Source organism: Equus przewalskii, chromosome 16, assembly GCF_037783145.1.
Source record: "Equus przewalskii isolate Varuska chromosome 16, EquPr2, whole genome shotgun sequence".
Lineage (NCBI taxonomy): Eukaryota > Metazoa > Chordata > Mammalia > Perissodactyla > Equidae > Equus > Equus przewalskii.
In genome coordinates this window covers 43,641,387-43,664,438 of record NC_091846.1, presented here as the reverse complement: position 1 = coordinate 43,664,438, position 23,052 = coordinate 43,641,387, and the positions used below count along the sequence as shown (strand labels likewise).

Genomic DNA, 23,052 nt, shown 5'->3' with positions numbered 1-23,052 from the left:
TATGTACAAAGAAAGAGAACCCAAAGTGACATTTATTATCAGTCTTTCCCCTGGCTTTTAGAAACCATACTTATAACAACAAGCAATGAATGGACTGAAGAAAATATCCGCGTAATAAAACCTTGCATTTCTTGTGATATAACCCATTAGACAAGAAAATTTCATTTTAAGCAGTCAGTTTCCATTGTCTTAAAAGGAACACTTGCTTCAGTTTAGCCTGTTTCTTTAATTATATCAATGAATGTTTGTCCTCTTCATGTCCCTTTTCCATAATTAAATAGCATTTCTCACAAGACCGAGAGGGCCTGTGTTTCTTTAAAAGTGTTCTCCCCTCAAAGTTTCTCAAGTTTTCACAAGGAAACAAAATACAAAACCGCCCACTCAGTTTTATGTATCAGATTTTTAAAATATAATATAGTGAAAAAAAAAATGTAATGGGGTAGCTTGGGGATGAAAATAAAAGATTTAATTGTTTTGATAATATACACTCATACACATAGACTCGAATATACATATACAAAAATATACACAGACCCATAATATTCGGTACTTATGCATGTCTGATTGATAAAATAGAAAAACTTCTGAACAGGATATGGGACATAAAAACAAGTTTTTAGAGCAGATGACGTCACCATTTTCATTTGAATCCTTAATATTTGAATAAACAGAAAATCATAATAAGGTCACCTTTCTTATTACTCATGCCGATGTGATACAGATACAGACGTGTATCCATTATTTATCCAGCCACAGAGCTTCTGTGCCGTGTTACGTAATAATCTTTTGCTCCATTATTCATTTTCACAAGTAAAATTTCATATCACAAAATGTGTGATTGATCCTCAACATGATTCCTCTGCGATCTGGATGGCCCATGTCTTAAACAGTCAAGAACTATAGTTTATCCTTCTACGAGGTATTCTCCTAAGGAATATAAAACGTTGAATTCTGCAATGGGGTTAAGAATTGGTGAACTGAGTAGAAAGAATTCCTTTTACCACACTGTGCTTTGATGAAATGCAAATGCTCATAGGAGATCTTCTAGAACACTGGCTGTTGAAACGAGGATTTAGTTCTGAATATTAAGTTTTCTCTTCATGAGATACCTTAAAAAAGAATACCTGTTTGATCTAAGAGTTACAGTATTAATTTTCTCTTCCTCAGCAATTAGTCAGTTTTTATCCCAAGAATATTGTAGATGATGTAACTAGTTTTTCTTCTGTTATGGAGTCTAGAATTAAATTTGCAGTCTAATAGTAACAAATATGCGTGCTTTTTCGTATGAGTCTCACACTTGGTTCTATTTTATATCTCTTTGCTTGTTTTATTATCTTCTTTAGCATCTCGTTTGAATAAAATATATCTATCTCTGTTTTATGTGTTTCTTAAATCACTAATTTTTCAATAATAAGATGGAGTATAAATATTATTAAGTTAAAGATAAGGCTAGCAGAATTAGTCAAGTTAAATATAAGGAGGATTTGCATAAGAATGTTCATGGGTTATATCATTCCATTGTTCAAGTAGGATTAAAATTGCACTACTACATACTGTAATATTCATGTTAGAATAAAAAGATGAACAAGGATGTACTCCAAAGATCTCACACCTAAGTAGGGAGATCGGAAAAGTTAATAGACAATTAAAATGAAGTACTGTAAGTACCGGTAAGTAAGGGTGCCATGATCACAGTTTTAAATCAGAATGGATAATTAGGAAAGGTTTCTAAAGAGAGGTGATGCTTAAACTGAATCATAAAGGTTAATAGCCAGGCAAATTGAAGAAGAAAAATACAATTCAGCCAATGAAGCAAAATATGTAAAAAAAAAAAAAAAGTGAAAGAAGCATGGAATATTTGGGTAGCACACCACCAGGTTATTGAAAAACAAATTAGTCTCAATGATGTTGGATTAGCTCATGAGAATATTTTAAAATCTGACAAATATCCTTTTTCGTGTTTAATCTTCAGTACAAGTGATGCAGGAGAATACATAATATGATTTCTATAATTCCACACTTTGATAATAATCCCACTTTATGATACTATTTCAAGTGGAATTCTTAATTTACTAATGAAATATTTACTTTAAGGTAATTTCTGTCCATAATTGGCCTTTTATATTTGAATTTAGCCCAAATTTCAAATATTAAATGTATAAATTCACCTGAGATCCTTTCTGTATTGAATAGAAAACAAATGAGATTCGATTTTTAGAAAATATGAGGGCAATCTGGTCACTCAAGTGAATCGCAGAGAAAGAGCTATTAACAGAGAAGGAAAAATATTAAGTCAACTACCGAAAGCTTACCACTTCACGTCCTGCTGTTCTGGTTTTGACTGCTAATTTATTGCTTGCTATGGCTTTTGTAGGTTTTTCTGGAGAGATGATTTTATTTTATATTTTAGCTTTTTTCGTGGATGTCTTCAACCTGAATGACTATGCAAATCTTTCATGTCTCAATTTAAAATGCATGTTAAAACTATATTTAATGGAAAAATTCCTTCAGTCCTAATAATTTCTGTCTCAATGTGCAGGTGGTAATGGGATGCTAAAGTAATTAAAACAAATAATTATGTATACTAATAGATATTTAAACCTAGAGAGTATCAGAGAAAATTCTTACTCCAAAATCTTAATTTTACAAATGAAAAAACTGGGGACCAGAAAGATTAAGTAGCTTGTTGAAGTTCATACAGCTCATTAGTGGCAAACCTTGGTTTGGAATTCTCCACAGATTTGAGGTTTGTTTTGTTTTGCTTTGCTTTTGGTATTGATTTTCTACCTCAGTCTAATTATTTGTGTATTACTAGAATATATTGTTTAGTTTCAGAATATGTTAGAATTTCTAATATATTCTAATAAAAGGTGAGACTCTCCTTGAGAAAGAGAAATGCACTTCCCACGTGAACACATCGTTAGGACACCTACACGGACCCCAGAAGAGGCCTGGTGAGTGAGGGGCCCTGAACTTTAAGCTTCATCAATCTTACAAGAAGTCCTTTCTCAGTGGACAGAATTATCATTTACTGTAACACTGCATTTTTGTTTTAGTCAATAAATTAATTAATTTGATGCTTTTCTATTCATGAGAATTACTGATTAGATTATATTACATGTAAATTCATATTGCATTCAAGAGTATGTACAGTTTATAATTTTCTAAAAATTGTTCTCTTTTTTTGTGTAATGTATATAGTGGCCTATACATTCCAGATATAAATTTACTAAGTCTTAGAATATTTTAAATAAATAGATAAATATCTAACTGAAAATCTGTAGTTATGCATGCTTATGATGTTTATTAGAGTGACTTATTTGATAAAATATTTCTAAATCGCTAGAACCATTGTTCATATAAGTCTAGAGATTTGTGAATTACTCGCAGCTACCATGAGACCAAACATTAATAAATAACTTTATCATGGTCAACGTTATGACCCTACGAAAGTGCTCTTGTTATTTTATTAATGTAATATCATGAATTTCTGTCCTGTAAACTTTTAGGCATCCACAAAAGTATATTTCATGTAAACTACCCAAACAATATCTCCTTATGAAAGTAAAAGACAAGACGATATTTTTGATTTTGATTTTGATTTTGATTTTTCATGTCTTTACCCATATCACTCTTGCTGGAATGTAAGCCCCAACAGGACATAGTTCTTGGCTTTCGTGATCTGATGTCTTAAGCCCTCAACACATATAAGAAACCAAATATTTTTTAATGAAGTAATATTTTTAATTAAAAGAGTATGCCCTTAAAGTTGATGGTATTGATATTGATAGTTGCTAATTATTTCTGTCAATATTTTGTAGTAATGTTTATTTTACAAGGCATGTACAATATAAATCTTTTATTTGTGTTCAGACTTTTGTACCTCTTTTTATGACATCTGACCAACAGTGTAGCCTGACTCTGCCCCTTTAAATGTCATTTGTGTAACATAGCGAACACTCCAAGACACCAAACACTTAGACTTGAGTGTATTAGCAATGCCATGTATAGGGAGCTAGTCCTGCCTTTATTAGTGACTTATCTATTAGTTGCATTAGATGATTTCATCATTCAGCACTCCCAGAAAAAGATTTAAACAAAAATCTATTGTGCTTTTTTTCTTTGCCCAGAAAAAGAGATTAGTTGTCAGATTTAATGTAGACAAAAGTTCACTGCAAAAACACTTCGGCTTTTCACAGGACATGAAGGCCCTGCTCGAGAGACAATAAAGATGAAAAATGATGTCCTAGCAACTTTTTCTTGCCTGATCTTTTCAGTTAAAAGATAGTTTTAAATGTAGAAGTTCAAATAGAATTCAGAAGCAGCTTTAATGGTAACTGTACAACGAAAGGTAACTCACAGGTACTCAGTTACATGATTCCTGAGGGGTAGAAGCTTCCAAGAAGTTAATATACAGGAAAATACTATAGCACTAATATGTTACAATTGAATAGAATGATATAGGCTATTGATACTCTTTTTATCAGTTAGAGTCACACTGTGTTTTAAACTTTGGGAGAAAAGGAAAGAATGATGCAAAAATTAACCTACACTACATTTTATGCTGGGGAGGAGGCAGAGAATAAGGCAAAAATAATCTCCATTATTTTGCCAGACTGTACTTTTTGCTTAAAGGATGGCAAAAATGCAGAATAATTAATATCGTTATAATATAATATCCAAAAACCCAATATATTAAATTTTAAGAAGTAAAAGCAGATCACAGTATTTATATATCCATACATACACTTGTGCAACTATATATTTGTACTTTCATGTGAAAATTTGATTAAAGCCTTTTTGAATTAGCATTTTAATGCATCTTGCAACCAGGTATGTCAATAAGTTTGTATATTTTTGCAAAAAATAGTACATTATGATTAGTCTTTAGTCTGAAACACTCCTTCCCAGCATAAACTGTAGTATTAGTCCTTAGTCTGAAAGGCTTAATTACTAGGATTCTACATATGTTAAAAAGAGTAGCTACCCAGAAGCATGGTGGTTAAGTTGCCATGTGGCAGCCTCACCTTTGCAGATTCGGATCCTGGGCAGGGGCCTATACACCATTCATCAAGCCATGCTGTGTCGGTGTCCCACATACAAAATAGAGGAACCTGGCACAGATGTTAGCTCAGGGCCAATCTTCCTCACCAAAAGAGAAAGAAAAAAGAGTAATGCTGCCTTGTTACTATTCTTTTGAATGCTCAACTAGTTTTTTCTTTATATGGTATAGACTCCTGTGAGAAGGTTGACATTTTTGCTATTTTTGCAATAAAACTATTTGCCTCATTTGTATTCTTGGAAAATAATTAGTTTTTAATATTGAGTCTGCTATGGCACTTACAGATAAATTAAGTTGATATTTTATTATATTAGATTGAAACTTTCAGACTAACTTTTATTCACTCAATGAATATATTGTTAAGGAATTCTCTGGGTGCCAGAAAGAAAATTGTGAACAAACATGATCCTTTTCTCATATTACTTTGGGTTTAGTAAGCTAACAGAAAACCATTTATTCGGTAGCTGTTGACCTTTGATTCTAGGACAATTTCTCTTTGTGTTTACTTAAGAGAAAATATTATACTTATAAATAAAATGTGTACATCATTATAATAGATATACCACACTATTGAAGCTTTCAAAACTTTTGTATAAGAAAGATATTTGTTTTACACTATCAAATTAAAAAAGAAACAATAAATTTACTTTGATATAAAAGCTGTGTTACATAATATATGTGCATGCTAATAACACAAAATGATGAGTGCCTCTGAGGGGATACAAATTAATTTTATATATACATTAATATATATATGATAAATGTTTTTATGTAAATATACTAACTTTAGAATATAAGTATTGGAGTTTCTTTCAGACCTTGTAAGACATTTGGTCCTGTCTAAAATGTCCATAACACATTTGGTCCATAAGATACTTGGTCCAGACCAAAAGGTCTTAGACATTTGGTCCTGTCCAAAATGTCTGTAAGCACATTTGGTCCACACCAAATGGTTTTGGACAGAACCAAATATCAAGGACCTTTTGGTTTAGACCCACTGTCTCCAAGGACATTTTGGACAGAACCAAATGTGTGCTAATCTTGGTAGATATTTATAGCCTCAGTAGCTGTAGGTAATTGTGGAGTATAATTCTTCTCCCCACAGACTTACTGTCTATGTCAATGAAAAAGTGTCAGATCAAATTCTGATGCACATAAAAATACTTATTTGCAAATCAGGCAGAACCAAGGAAAGGTAGACACTCTACTTGATTTGTAAGAGAAACAAAGTACAGCTCTTCGTAGTGAAGTACAGCTGAAATTATAGTTAAGATTAGGCAATAGAATCCCCATCGCAGCCATACTTGAAAAAGCCCTTGAGCTTGAACAGGCTACTGAACAACCTGTTATAATTCGTAAACTTCTATAATCATATAACCTGTTGATATGAGGGCAGAGGTGCTTTTAAAATATTTCTCCTTATTCCACATACCTTAAAGACCACTCATTTTGCTAAGGGACAGAAAATTTCTATCATCAATTATATGAAAAAACAATATAGGATTAAAATAGCCAAAGTTCTTGTAATAGTTCACACCTGAATCTGAGCTTCTGATTAGAGTTGTCTAAATGCGGACTCACCATTCTTTGCAGCAGCTCCTTTCCCAACTGCTATTTCAGATGAGGATAATTCAAATATTAATTAATGGGTCCATTTTTCTTATTGTGATCATGACAAATATAAATAGTTGCGTATTCCATAAAGAAGTATGAATAAAAACATATTGATTATCCAACATCCACAAGCAGTAACTTGATACTCATCTCAATAATTGCCAAACGTTAGAAATAAGTGTAAAATGTCAATATCATAATTAGAAGTTATAACTAAGGAGAATAAGGGGATAATGATAAGAAAAATGGTGCAAGAAGCAATTGGACTTATGTGAATGAAGACCATTTCTTTGTTCCTTCCTAGACAAAGTTTTGACCTCGACCTTATTTTTGACCCTGGTACCTGAAATCACGTTAAATGAAGAGATAATTTTTAAAAAAAGAAAAAGCCAGGTGCTAAAAACTCTCTCAAGCACTTTAAGTACATTTTCTCATTTAATTCTCACAACAGCCCCTTAAGGTAGATACGATTATTATCACAGTTTTACAAGTTGGAAAACTGAAACTTAAAATGTTGAAGCAGTTGACTTACCGTTAATAAGGATACTCAACATTTTTGCATTCAATTCCATGCTTTAATAGTTATTTTTATTAATATTCTGCTCAGATTCTAGCTTAGGAAACACCTCCATGTCAGTCCGTTACTTCCAGGCAATGGGCAAACCCCTAAGACTTTCTAATGGAATGATGTGTCTCCAGCTAGAATGAAAAAAAGAGGACTCAACAAGAAGAAATTTCAGGGACTTGTAAGCAGTGATTTCCAACTTTTACAGTTGCTTATTTTGTTTATTTTTATTTGTATTTGTTTCCATTTAATTAAATACAGCTGCATAAGTATAGGGCTGGGATTAGTAAATCAACATGCTTTTCTCTGCTGCCTCTTAAAGTAGCATTTCCTAGTGTCAGCTAAGAACTATATAAGTCCGTCACAATAAAATGATGGAGTCCAGCAAACCTAGTCTTAATGCCATTATTTTTATTTAATTTATATTATTTATTTATGTCTTGCAATACTAAAAAGAATACAAATCAGAAAAATATAGCTTAGCAGAATTTGTTGTTTCAAAATCATATCTCCACATTTTGATTCGCATCTCCCTATTGTGATCATTTTGTCAAAGATCAAAAGAAACAAGTTACAGCACTATTGTTGCTAAGTAAAATTCACTCAAAATTATTTTATAATATATAACCCCTCAATCTCAACATTTAGGAAACTTTAGGATCTAAAGCTGTGCTCCTGAATTCCTTCACTGTTAGCCCTCTTGGCAAAGAAAGTATATCTGCTTCTCACTTCAGGCTTTCGTAATTGCTTTTGACTGGAAGCAGCTCATATGAACCTGCACCTACAGAAGTCACTTGCTGCTGGAATATAAGTAAGCAAGAAATGATAGACAAGAGATTAGTAGAAAAGTCTATTGTATGGGTCTCTAACCTTGGCCCTTACACGTGGAAATTTATAGAAGCTATATTAACCTATCTGCATCTCCTAAAAGATTTAAGATGGAAAGGTAAAGATAAGTGGTTCATTAAAAGTAAGTTAAGGGGGCTGGCCCCGTGGCCGAGTGGTTAAGTTCGCGCGCTCCGCTGCAGGCGGCCCAGTGTTTCGTCGGTTCGAATCCTGGGCGCGGACATGGCACTGCTCGTCAGACCACGCTGAGGCAGCGTCCCACATGCCACAACTAGAGGAATACACAACTATGTACCGGGGGGCTTTGGGGAGAAAAAGGAAAAAAGAAAATCTTTAAAAAAAAAAAAAAAAAAAAAAAAAAAGTAAGTTAAGGCAGTTAATTCTCATTGCTTAAGACAATTTTGAAGACAATGGGTGAAAAAAGTTGCCAAGATTATAAAAGATCAAAGGAGCCCTACCTTTTGTTTGTTTGTTTTCTTTTATCTTTGAAAGTTGCTAAAGGTACACAATATTAAATAATAACTTAGACAGAAAGAACAGGCTGGAATGGCCAAGCATGCAACACAGAATAGGAGTCTGCAAGGTAGAGAAGAAGTATAGAGGTGGATTAATGTGCAGACCGTGTTGATTAGTCAGAGGAGTAGATGCAGACTTACGGGGCACAGAGGAAGAGGCTGGTAAAGCAGCGAATGTATATGGCAGCATATCAGCATTGTCCACTGTCTTGTGACCAGATATTACGGTAGTGAGATAAGTCAATCACAGCTTCCTAAAGAACGCCCTGAAGATGTTATATTTAAAATATATGAAAATTATATATTTGTTTTACATTTGCTTATGCCATACACACTTACAATATCTAAACAACAAACTTAGGCTAGGATCCATTAATAATAAATAAAATAATTAGGTCTCGTGTTCAGTTGTATAGGAGCAATATTTATCACCTTAGTCTCTCTCCTTCAATTATTTCCCCCAATACCAAAATTAACTTTCTAAAACACAAATCCGATTGTCTATATTTCTGTATAGAAAGAATAAACTCCTTAATGGGATATTCACAGTTCATCAATATTTACTGTTTGACTAATGCTATCTTAAGCTCTGCTGCTTCCCTCTGCTACTACAGCCTGAGATGTAAATACTGAATATCTTACCAAGCTGGAAACATGCAAAGCTGCTTTACAGCCTACTTTGCACAAGCTGTTGCCTCAACCCAGACTGACCCTTCCTCTGTTTCCTGCCTAGAGAATTCTTATTCATCCCTAATAGTTGGGTCAAATGCCATTTCCTAGGTAAGGTCTTCCTTTAATACCCTTTGCAATGCTAGTTATCCTCCCCTCTGTGTTCTTGGTACATAGAGGATATATTATAGCAACTATGATGGTGGGTCATACTTATTTAATTTTTACGCTTAGTCTATTAGCTGCTAGAATAACTCTATGTAAAATTCATTTTTATTTAACTGTCCACAGTGCTTAAAACAATACTAGCTCATTTTAGAACTCTGTAAAATGAATGTAAGGCACCATCATTGATTGCAGAAAATCACTAAATCATTTTTTTAAAAAGTTAGTTCCCTATTAAGAACCACGCTTGTTCAATTTCTATATACACTTGAAGTTCAGGTATATATTTTTTCTTTTAGTCAATAGAACCTCAGTAAAAATCAGTTCAACGAAGAAATAATTAATAATTAAGGAAAGCATAAACAGGATCATAACTAATGAAGTTATTAATAATTACTAGGTTTTTAGTTATATCACTTGAAGGTCAATGTATAACAGAAACATAAATGGTGCTCAAATGTGGGAAAAATTAATCTCTAAGAGAGAGTCAAGTAGAAAATGTTTTTTTTAGCACTGAAGTGTGTTAGATGGCTGCAAATCACTTGACATGTCATTTTTGACTTCATACTTGATAAAATATCTCCTTTAAATCTTTAGACACTTGTTTTACTCAAGATACCAGTACAATTTTCTTTTCATCTGCTGTTCTGATAGAAAGTTTTCTTAGAAAATGAAAAGTATTTAATTCTTTACTTTTAAAAACCTTATAAAGATCACCCAGGAAAAATCCCAAGTATAATTCAAAATATATCAGTTTAGAAAAATTGCTATCTAACTACTTTTTGGTTTACAATATGGAAATTCCTCCTTTTCTCTGCTAATTAAAAAGTCAGATTACTCTATATGAAATAATAAAAGAAGAAATTTTTCAGTTCTAAAAGTAGAATTGTTTCTCTTTATTATTCACAATCAGAACAATATCTTAAATAAAACATCTAATTTCTTATTTGTAGTGATTTTTCTTTATAATTTGGAAATTTTTTCTGTAAGCATCTATTAAATAATTAATATTAATTCAACACTATGGTCTACCTTAAAAATTAAGTATGATCAAGAATCAGCATAATTTTCTCATGGAGGAAATTTTCTTAAAACTTTATCTTTTAATTCTCTTTCCACTTCTTTAGAGATTCTATAACATCATATACTGCATTTCAAACCTCTGAAGAAGACTAATTTGTTATTCTAAGCTTTAGTTTGCCTGGTTAATCCATTCTGTCATTTTCTCTTTATTCCTTCATGGTTGGCGTACTCATGTCCCTTGTGAACAGCCGTTTACTGAGTGTCCACTGATCTAAATCACAATTACGGATGCTTTATGAGATGCAATAATTATCAGAAAAAGAAATCTCACTTTCACAGAGACTGCAATTTCTTGGAAGACACAGACTCTAAATTACCTTATTACAATCTAGAAAGGAATATAAACTTTATAAACAATTGTCAAACCATGGTTGCATTCTTTGTAGCTTGGTCAGTAAGAGAAAGTTTTATCTCTAGAGACTAGGAGATTTGAATGGTGGGCAGAATTTTGATAGGTTACCATAGCAGAAGATCTTTTGCAGTATAGGGTACAATACAAGAAATGTCATGAAGGATAGGATACAGGGAACAGAGATGAAACACCAAGTTTTGCATTTGACTGTTTTGAATAATGTATGAACATACTAGTGGTAGATAGAATTTAAAAAGGTTAAGGCCAGATATTGATCAACATGTTATGTCATATGATAAAGTTTTCTCTTTAATATTTTCTCAACAGTGGACAATTCTTGGAGCTTTTGAGGATAGTCTATGCTACTGGGAGATTAATCTCATTCTCATAGAAACGTCAAAAATCAGTTGAAGAACACAGACACGCAAGTAGTAAACTGAGTTAGAAGGCTACTGAAATATATGATGTCAAAATTAAGACAAATTATAGAGAAAACAAAAGGGAAGAATATGTTGTAAGAAATATTTTAAAAGTAGAATCTCCTGGGGCCAGCCCAGTAGCACAGCAGTTAGGTGCTCACGGTCTGCTTCCACAGCCCAGGGTTCACTGGTTCGGATCCCGGGTGTGGACATGGCACAGATTGGCAAGCCATGCTGTGGTAGGCATCCTACACATAAAGTAGAGGAAGATGGGCACAGATGTTAGCTCAGGGCCAGTCTCCCTCAGCAAAAAGAGGAGGATTGGCAGCAGATGTTAGCTCAGGGCTAATTTTCCTCAAAAAACCCCAAAAAGTAGAATCTCCTATTGAAATTATCAGTATGTGAATGATTAACCTATTAAAATTCTGTGGAATTAATTTTAATATAAGGATTGATGATAGCGATTATACTAGTGTAGATTGATATTTCTGGAAAAAGTAGAAGATGGATTTCTAAAACAGAGTTTGGGTTTGTAAGTGTATAAAATTTGTTAAAGTGTTAATCACGTATAATAAACATGTTTCCTATGGTACACAAAACTTATTTACATGATAAAGCAAAATAAAAATCTGGATTTTGTATTGATTAAAATAGTTTTTGCCTTAAGCAAACAATTCTAGGTTAAACCTGAAACAAAAAGTCACAGATATATTTTTTTCATTTCTATAATTACTTCTTAATAATTTAGTCATTAATAAATGTAGCTATAATTAATTTAAACTAGATATGTCCGTATCTATTCTCTTTCTTGTTTATTTTCTGAAAACGTAGAGAAAAAACTTACAAAAATATCAATTGCCCCTTTCATATGGATAATATATAGCAGATAACAAAAATTTTCTAAGTTGTCAATTGTCAATTTATAGCTAATAACCAAATTGGTATCAGTGTATGGCTGGTTTTTCAAAAAAGTAATTTAGACTAACAGCGTTACTACTGCCTCACTTGGCAAAAGTTGGTTCCTGGGAAGGGTGTGAATCAATTTGCGTAAGCTGCTCTGGATCTTTCTGAAGAAAAGGGGTGGAGATCCTCCAGGTCTGAAGGAAGGGGAATCGGTTGAGAGGAACTAAGGAATTTCCAATTTGAGGCCCAATGGCAAAGGAAAGCAACGAGGCCCCAGCATAAAATACCCTCAGAGAACAAGGTAGACTTGGTATCGGACCAAGTGAGCTAAGTGCCTAAGGTCCTGGGGGTTTTGAGGGAGGAATGGGCCTGTGACTCCTTTACTCTATTGTATACATGTATTTGTATCGCTTACATCAGTGCTATCAAACCATATATGATTAGCAGCTTTTTCTTTTCTCACTTAGTGTGGACAAGTGTCAGTACGTAACTGTCTCTTTAAGTATTGCATACTATTATATCATGTAGTTGCAATATCGTTAATCTAATTTTTACTTTATTGTCTTAGTCAGCTCAGGCTGCCAAAACAAAATACCGTACATTTGGTGGCTTAAACAATAGAATCTATTTTGTTTTTATTAATGATGTTTCTCTAGTGGCATCAGTTCATTTCACTTTCTAATTGGAAAGATATTAAATCTTTATTTTCTCTCTTCAAAAATTGTGCATTTTCTACTTAAATAATGCACAGTTTTATACTAATCGTCAAGTTAATTAATTGATTATTCAATTCTTCAGACATTTCTATTTTTCTACTCTATCTCTCCAGTAGTAAGATATGAGTTTTGTTTGTTAGTCCAATCTGAAAATCTCTTTGTTTTATTTCAAGAAATGTCCTTTCATGTTAGTATCAAGGCCAACACATTGATTTTCATCTTTCTTCTTTTTTATTTTTTTATTTATCTTACTGTGTTCCATCTTACCCTTCCCTTAATTCCATCGATTTAGAGCATGCTATTTATTTTTCATTCTCAACTCTTGTTACTTGGAATTTTCAATCTATCACTAAAGACTCTTTTGATCAGAAGTATTTGATTCTGCTATTTTAAACCAAGTATTTTTTTGAGCAAGACGCTTTTTCTAAATACCATATTTGATTATCCCTCTCCTTCCTCTCCAACTCCAATAAAATAACATATTTATAAATTCAGGAATTTTACAAGGATATGTCAAAGTATGATTTTATTTTCTTATTAAACCTGCCTTCAACTCAAGGATGTTTCAATCTATATATGAAGATTTTTCTTCAGTTCTGGAAATTTTCCTTTCAACATACGTAAACTTACAACATCTGGATGTCTCCTTTTATTTCCAGGTACTGCTATTATTCACATATTCATTCTCCTGGATCTTTCTTCCAGTCTATTTTCTTCCAGATACCCATCTATTTAATCTTTGTTCTATGCTTTAAGCTATTTTTTCCTTATTATCTCTCAAGGCCTCTCATTTGGATCTCAATACCAACCACTCTTCCAACTTTATTTCCAGAATTATTTAGTAGAAAATAATACATTTTAAAAATAAATATATAAATACACACACTTTTTTAAATCTCTGTAAATTTCCTTTTGTGGCTGCAGTTGAAACCCCCTAGAGTTTCTTTATTTTTAAGCCATTTGGCAGTTTCCCTGAAATTCTATTTAGATGGGTAGGTTTATAGATTATTCTACTTTCCTCTCCCAGCTGGACCAGAGTTGTGTCTTTTTTCCTTTGGCAATAATTCTCAATTCTCAGTGCTGGCTGCACATTCAAATTACCTTGGCATCTTTTAAATTATGGATACTGAGCCCCAACCGAAGCAAATTTGATGACAACCTTTTGAGGTGGAGTTCAAGTAAATATATATATATGTAAGTTTTCTTTGATTCATTTAAAAACTACTCTCTATAAGCTCATTGTGCTTCACGTTTAAGTGATTGGGTATCCTAATTGAGGGGAATCTGACAGATGGTAAAAAAGAGTATGCCCCTTGGGTCTGTCGTGAAGGAGCAGTGAAACCCTCAGCTTTCTGTTAAGATTTCTTCACAGGCAGCGGCTCTGTGTTGTGTACATTCTCTGTACTGTCCCAACCTGAGAAGATGGAAACCACGTGTTCTATACTCTTTTGGCTTCTTGGGAAGCCAAAGTCAGAGAAATTCAAAAAGTTATTTTAAATTAATGCAACCTTCTCTTTGGTGATCAACATCTATGACATAAACTGTTTTCTTGGATTTGCTTTTTTCTGATTCTTACCACGGGACTCTAGTGTGTCTCGCAGAAACTTATCCAGACCACAGAATCAATACTAGAGTGATCATATCTTTCATTGAGAAACACTTCTGTGATTTCCCTTTGCTCTTAGAATAAAATCCAAATTCATTAGTTTCATACTAATGATCCATCCCTTTTTGATGGATATCATATCTTAACGAAGAAAGAGCATAAACCAACCAAAATATAGTCTACTCAATCCAAAGCACACAAGCTACTCCAAAGTATATTTCTAACTGATACTCAGTAAAATGTTGATTCAGGGGCTGGCCCCATGGCCTAGTGGTTAAATTCAGCACCCTCTGCTTCAGTGGCCTAGGTTCAGTTCTTGGGGCGTGGACCTACACCATTCATCACTGGCCATGCTGAGGCAGTGACCCACATACGAAATAGCGGAAGATTGGCACAGACGTTAGCTCAAGGTGAATCTTCCTCAGAAAAAAAAAAAAGTTAATTCTAGCATCTCCTTAAAAACTTCACAGATGTTTAAGCTTTATCTTCATATGTTTAATCGTGGAGACTTGTGAATAACTGCAGGTACTTCTGTAAAAAGCCCATGACATATCTCCATATCCTTTGGAAATTGCCCCAAACTTCACATTTACTCATCCTTTCTAATCCCTATCTCTTACTTTGAGCAGCCTAAAGAAGAACAACATTCGGAGTTTATGCCTCTTGATTTCAACTATCTCTGCATCAGAACCCTGCTCATCCATATGCATACGTTACTGGCATATGTAAAATAGCCTCCCTAAGTTAAATGTATGTATGAGAGCAACTTGATATTCTAATCAGTTACTTTACCCTTTACTAAACTATAATTGCATAATATGTGTGAAGTGGACTTGCTTACTGTGAATAATGTACTTATTGCATTTTAGTTAAATATTCGTTGACTAATAAATATGAGCTCAATGAGGGCAGGGATACTGTTTGCTCTGTTCACCTCTGTGTTCCTGGCACTGTGTCTTTGGTGCCAAGAACAATTCCTGACACATAATAGACATTCAATGAATAATAGTTAAATGAATGAATAAATCAGGTGTCATCTTTTACTGTCACATCCCTGTTGCGAGACAAATCTCCCTAGATCTCTCACATTTCCGCACAACTTTTGAGCAAGGCCTTGACTGCCCAAAATGATGCTATTAAAGCAGAAATACTAGGAAGATAGAGATAGTTTCCATGTCCAAAGTGAAAGGCAGTCATGCTTAAAAGCACAAAGATAATGTCTCCTTCTGGAATAATGGGCATGGATGTTTATTGACCATTATAAATTAATTTCCTGTCTTGTAATGCAGCCCACTGCATATACAGGTTCCAACTCACCACTGTCAATGCAAAAATTGCATTAGAAAAACTTAAACAGATAAGGAAGACTTTATTTGAGACAGTTGCAATAGGGAAGAGAGGTCAGAACTAAGGTTGAACTCAACTTCATTAAAACAAAGGTGGGAGACTTTTTAAGAGCTGAGGTGGGTGAGGGGGGCCATGGGCAATCTATGTTTGCTAATTTGCCTTACCCAAAGGTAAAGAAAATTTTCTATCTTCATGACAAGGGGTAGTTTTACAACTTGAATAAAGGCGACAACTGAAGTTAGGCTCCTGCCCTCCCAGAGAGACTAGGAGACTTGCGTACTGTCCTTTTTTGATAAATACATTTAAAAGAGATGGTTCCCAGCTTCTTGAGAAAGACAGTTTGGGGTTGTAACACTGGCAAGAGACTTTTTAAAAGATTTATATCTCAAAAGAACAGAACAATTTGCAATCACAAGGTTCCTAAGTAAATGCTCTAAAGGAACAGAGGTCAAGGCCATAGGGACAGCAAGACTCCTGTCTAACGTTGGTCAAGATGAGGGAAACATCAAGGCCATCTTGGTCATCCTCTTTGAGTCACTGTGGGAATTGGGGCTTGGAGAACCAGCAAAAGAAAAAAAGTTAAAAATGGTGATATTCTGACTATTGTTGTTGTTATGAGTAATAACTACCTATCCTCTTTGACCCAGGAGTCTTATGTCCTCTATTAACATACGTATGTTTGTGACTGTCTAACTCATCAGCTAGCACGTAGGGTAAAATTACAGATGCTTCAGAGCTTCTGACAATCAGACATTGATTTTTAAACTTTGGGAAAAAATTCATCAGAATCTCTCTAGATAATGGGCTGATTTCAGCCAATATTAACATGACGTTTAAATATTTAGCAACTGTTTAGCACTTAAGAAAGTTCATCTGTGAAGAAACAAATTTACTGGAAAAGCAGTGTTTAGGAGTTATATATATCCTCCCATTGATAGCTCACTGTTAATTTGTTTTAATTGCTTGTATTTAGTGATTGCAGGTTATGAAATGAAAAGTATCATATTTTCTAAGCTTTAGATAAGTTTATTTTGAAGTTATTGAGAAGCCAAAGCACAGAGACCTCTACCCTGAAGTTCAAATTGATAATATAACACTGCTTAATGCAACATTGCTTGAAGCAACAAAGTACTTTGCAGTGTAGAAACATTCTTCTAAAGTAGAGGCATAAGATATTATCATCTCTGATTTTTAGAATTTGCTTCTTTGCATGGACATAAATAAGGAAATTAGTTTTCTTTTATAAAGCATCTAGATGATATTATTTATTTTTGGTTCTAATTTTTTTCACTTTAATGAATGATCCAATTAGTAGTAAATAGTTTCTACCTCATTGCAATTCCTTTTTTTTTTTTTGAGGAAGATTATCCCTAAACTAACATCTGCCACCAATCCTCCTTTTTTTTGCTGAGGAAGATTGGCCCTGAGCTAACATCTGTGCCCATCTTCATCTACTTTATATGTGGGACACTTGCCACAGCACGCCTTGACAAGTGGTGCATAGGTCCGTACCTGGGATCCAAACCGGTGAACCCCAAGCTGCCGAAGTGGAATGTGCGAACTTAACTACTGCACCACCGGACCAGCCCCTGTAATTGTTTCTTAACGGCTAGAGCTTATAGTGAATGGCATCATAGTTTTTACTATTTGATTTTTAAAATTTCACTGTGAAATAAATCCATTCAGTTTTCATTTTTCCCTTGTTTTAGGTGTGACAGTACTCGAAGGCCCTATTTATGCAGTGGGAGGCCATGATGGTTGGAGCTATCTGAACACAGTGGAGAGGTGGGATCCTCAGAGTCAGCAATGGACATTTGTGGCCAGTATGTCAATTGCCCGAAGCACAGTTGGAGTAGCAGCATTGAACGGCAAGTGAGTAGATTTTTATTTTTTTATCAGAAAAAAAATTTTTTTGGAGTGGATATTCTTTTTAAAATGACTTTTAGTAAGCTGGTTTGATAAAAATTATTTTAAATATTTTAAATTTTTGATGTTTTTTAAAATCTTGTCTTCATGGATAATTGACCGATCAAGACTGCATATTTTTCCAGATGCTTCTGCATATAAAATAGAATCCAAAACTTCTTTACATTAATTGCTGGTTAAAGAAATATCAAATATATTTCATGAGAATTATGTTTACTAAGGATGTACATATTTTTACCTTTTCTGGTAAAATAGTCTGAGAAGCCTCTGGAAGCTGCTGAAAGAGTGGTGCTCAATATATGCTATTTTTTTTCATAATTACACCAGTCTGTCCTCTGTTCACCATTTCCATTCCTATTACCCTGAATCAGGAATTCTCAGCCTCAGCACTGTTGATATATTGGGCCAGATAATTCTTTGTTGGGGGTGGGGATCTATGCAGTGGGCATCTGGCAGCATCCCAGACTTCCATCCACTAGAAGCCAGCTATACCCCCAACCCCAATGTGACAACCAAAAAAGTCTCCAGACATTTCCTAATATCCTCTGGGGATGGCACAATACACTCCCTCTCACTCCCGTGAGAACCCATGCCCTAAACAGAGTTAATAACACCTAAGACAATTACAAAGCCTGCCAACCTGGTCTGGCAACTTCTCTTTCCCCTACTGTCAATTTGCTAAAGCAACCAGAACAATCCTTTTACAAATGCAAATAATATGTCCTTCCTCTTCCAGGACTTCTCTGCAGTTAGAGTACAATGTTTATCTCTACCTAAAGGGACCCACTGGGTCTTGGCTCTGCCTAGTCTACTTTTTTTCTCTATACATCAGTGAAATTGCCCTTTTATCTATAAATCAAATATGGCAACTCTAACCCAACTCATTCCCTTTGCATTTGCTCTTTTCTTTGAGATGCTTTCCTACCAATCCTCATGCGCCCAGGTCCTTCTCATTGTTCAGATTTCATCTCAAAAAATTTGTCCACACAGAGTGTTACTATCCATCCTATGTATTTTTTTTTTTATTTATTTGTTTTTTGTTGTTAGGAAGATTGGCCCTGAGGAACATCTGCTGCCAATCTTCTTCTTTTTGCTTGAGGAAGATTGACACTGAGCTAACATCTTTGCCAGTCTTTCCTCTATTTTATGTGGGATGCTGCCACAGCATGGCTTGATGAGCAGTGCTAGGTCTGTGCCCAGGATGGGGACCTGCAAACCCTGACCACTGAAGTGGAGCATGCGAACCTAACCATTACGCCACTGGGCCAGTCCCTGTCCATCCTACTTAAGACAGACCACCCTCTACACTATCTCAAATTCTTTATTTACTGTTCTTGGAATTACACACATTATTCTTTTCTGTTTTGTCTAGCATGTATGTTCAGTAAATGTTGAGATTTTATTTGCATCATTCATTGTCATATCCTTGGGCTTAATACACATTCACTGTTTTTATTGTAAACATTGAATGAATTGCTGTATCCAATTTGGTTACTCTTAATAACCTTCGACAATTTAAATGTTTTTTCCAAATATGTGTGTGTGTGTTTATTTACAAAGTTATTATTATAGCCTGTTGTTAAAACATAAATAACCAGCTTCTCTCTCCTAGATAGCAACTAAGCATTTTCCATGGCATTAAAAACTCTTAGAAATTTAAATTTTAATAGTTATGCAGTAATCCACTTTATGAAAAAAAAGAACCCAAATTTAAGTAACTAGTCTCTGATTTTTGACAGCTAAGGTACCTAAATATATCTAAAATATTTACATATAAAATGATATATGTCTAAAATATTTCCCAAATTTTGATATTATAAACAAACTACATTGAACGCTATTAGATACAAATTTTGGCACATTTCTGATTGTTCTCTTAGGAAGAATTCCTAGAAAGTGAATTACAGGAAAAGTGGGACTGACTTATTTTCATGCTTAAAATAAATATTTTAATTTAAACTTTTTCTTTGGTAGGATTGACCAAAAGCTTTCTTAATAGTATTGCATGAAAAATGCCTTTCTAAATACATTCTGCTCAGTACTTTGTGTTGTCATTTGTTATCATTTCACAAAAAAAATTTATTTTGAAAACTATTTTGTTTAAAAGAAAATTGTTTTATTAACAGTGAGATTAAAGTTGAGCATAGTGCTCCTTCTACTTGGTACATTTCTATATTTCTATTGTTGTGAAACATATAGAAACATTTCCTACTTGCATCAATATTAATATATTGTGTCCATTTATTCTTTTAATTGTATATATTTTTAACACAAATTTCATGTTTATGTATTTATATCACTCTATTTTTATTTATGGTTTCCCCAAGTTTAGGCTTCTTCAAGATTCATTGTTTTATTTTAAGCTCAAAGTTGCATTTTAATATCATATATACTTCTCAAAATCCCTTTAGAATTTTTCCTGAAAATAAAAATATACAAATTGATTAGAAAAAGATGTGATATCTTTACATTTGAAATCTTTTCATCTGATAAGATGGTCATACTTTTATCTCTTAAAATCAGCCTCTATGTATTTTGTGATTTTTTTTTGAGGAAGATTGGCCTTGAGCTAACATCTGTTACCAATCTTCCTATTTTTGCTTGAGGAAGATTGACACTGAGTTAACATCTGTGCCAATCTGTCCTCTGTTTTATGTGGGATGCCACCACAGCGTGGCCTGACCAATGATGCTAGGTCTGTGCCCGGGATCCAAACCTGCAAACCCCATGCCGCCGAAGCAGAGTGCGCAAACTCAACCACTACACCAGCAGGCCAGCCCCAGGGGTATTTAATTATGATATAGGTTTAATATTTTCTTTCTGAGATTTATTAACATTTGTTTATATTTTCAAACATTTTTTATTATATATTGGTTAATTTATATGTATATATTAATAATATATATTTACAGTGCACTGGAGAAGATAGTTGTATATGTGTTTATAACACCCATCTTAATAAATGCATATCTTAGTGCTATTAATTTTTTGCTGTATAATGACTGATTTCCTAGGAAGATAAACATGCAGTACACTAATAATGAAACATTCTCTCTTCCTTCTTAATATTTATTTCCATTTTTATTGTTTTGCTTTTATTTTTAGAATAATGGCATAAGTAGTAGTGATATTGGGAGTCCTTGTCTGTGTCCTCTAATTGGAAGATGCCAGTGCTTTATGGTCTGTGATGTTAGTTGTTATTTGAGACACATATACTGTGTGGTGTTAAGGGCAAGATCTTATTATTGGCTGTAGTGTCCTTAATGGAGATTTTATTTTAGAAAATTAACATTGGTTTTATGTTTTATTAAATTCTTTGTAAGAATTTATAAAAATATGTTTTCTTATTTGATCTATTCACGTGGTAATTTACATAAATATTCTAATTGCAAATCATCATTACATACCTAAAATAAAACCAACTCATTCATGTTGCACCATTGCTTTAATGTTTTGTTGTATTGCATATTTTATGATTTTACATCTGTTTGTTCTACATATCTTTTGAAAAAACATTTCACAACATTTTCCATTATGATATGAAGCTTATCTTAGCATAACAACATCATAACATGAATTGAGAAGCTTTCTACAATTTATCTGCTATAACTGTCTTTAAACATGAGTATATTTTCTTGAGCATGAGAAGAAAATGATAGAAGAAATTATATGGACATTATCTTATATAGTCCCTTCGAAAGTTCTATTTTACTGAGACTCTAAAATTCAGCAGAAGGCAGTTGTACATTGTTTCTAATTCTATGGCTATTAATAATAATATATTTGTATTCTTATATCTTCCTTTTGTATTATTATTATCCTCCTAATTTGGTGTTTTTATGTGTTAGTCTTATTACTAATTTCGTCTTGTCTTAGATTTGTCAGTGTCATTATTTGGTTTTGTTTTTGTTTTTAGTCAAACTTGTGCATACACAGAAGCTACAATTGTTTTCTTATTCATTAATTTGTGCTTGACTTAGTCTTATTGACTATGTCTTGAAATTTAGAATTTAACAAAAGATAGTATTAGTAAAAGTCTTTGTGGTTTATTCTTCTTTAATATATCAAAATTTCATTTATTCACCCTTCTCTAAGTGGGCATTTTAATAGTTTCCACTTCTTGGTTATTAAGAATAGTGCTGCTATGAACATCCCTACATCATCCTTTGTGAGCACGTGTACGAATTTTAGGTAGGTGTAGACCTAGAACTGAAATTGCTAGGCTACACAGTATTCTTGTGTTCAGCTTTAGCAAATAATGACCAAAAGATTTTGAAAGTGGTTTTCCTAATTTATCCACACATTAACAGTGTATTAGGATTCTGGATACTCCATACCCTACTGACTTGATAATGACAGTCTTTTATCTTTTATGTTGTTTATCCATTCTAGTGGATAATGCTATCACCTCCAGTTAATGACTAATGAAATTGAGCACCTTTTTATATGCTTATTAACCATTTGTACATCTTCTTTTTGAAGTATACGTTCAAGTCTTTGGTTTTCCCATCTTTTTCATTTTGATTTGTGCAGTTCTTCATATATTCTGGAAATTATTTCCAGATAAATGTATCTCACTTTATTATTAATAATATTACTTTCCAGGAAGGATATGTTGATTATATAATTAATTAGAATTTATGTCTAAAAATGGACTTTCCTTTGTCTTCACACGTCGATTGCAAATTGGCTTGACTAGTTTAATGTTACAACCTTATATTATTAAAATTTAGTGGATATTACTCACTCATCTTTTGACATTTTCTTTAGAAGATGTATAAGTCCTGTAATCTTTCATCTTTAATATGTGTTTTTAAAACCCAGACCTTAATTCTAGCTGATGTTTTAGCTATATTTGTGTCAGTCAGGGTTCAGTCAAGAGACAGAAATCATACCAGTCACTTACCAGTTATTCTAAACAAAGATAGTTTAATATCAAGATTTGTTAAGTAGGTAAAAAATTAACTGGTTAACCAAAAAGTCAATAAGAGAACATTTTAACATAAATGTTCAACTAAAAGAGCAAGCTACAATGCCTAGTGCTGGAAAACAAAAAGAAGAGACTGTAATTACTAAGATTTAGAAGCTTGGATGAGGGGCTCTGTGCTGTTGAAACCCAGAGGTCTGTGAATGTGCTACCAAAACCAAAGTGGGTTCACCTCCTGGTGAGTTAAATAAGGCTCTCCACCAGAAGTAGTTGTCTCACAAAGTAAAGTATATTTGCAGCAAATAGGAGACCAAGCAAATCATTTCCAAAGTCATGG

General features: G+C 33.4%; 1 protein-coding gene across 2 annotated transcripts in view; it reads left to right on the top strand.

Annotated features, from left to right (window-relative positions):
• The window catches only part of KLHL1 (kelch like family member 1), a 327,107-nt gene that overhangs the window by 273,996 nt on the left and 30,059 nt on the right, over positions 1-23,052 (top strand). For both annotated transcript variants that reach the window (XM_070578894.1, XM_008513552.2), the window contains one exon: positions 17,572-17,734. In XM_070578894.1, coding sequence (XP_070434995.1) covers positions 17,572-17,734 — 163 coding nt within the window. The remainder of the gene's footprint in view (positions 1-17,571; positions 17,735-23,052) is intronic.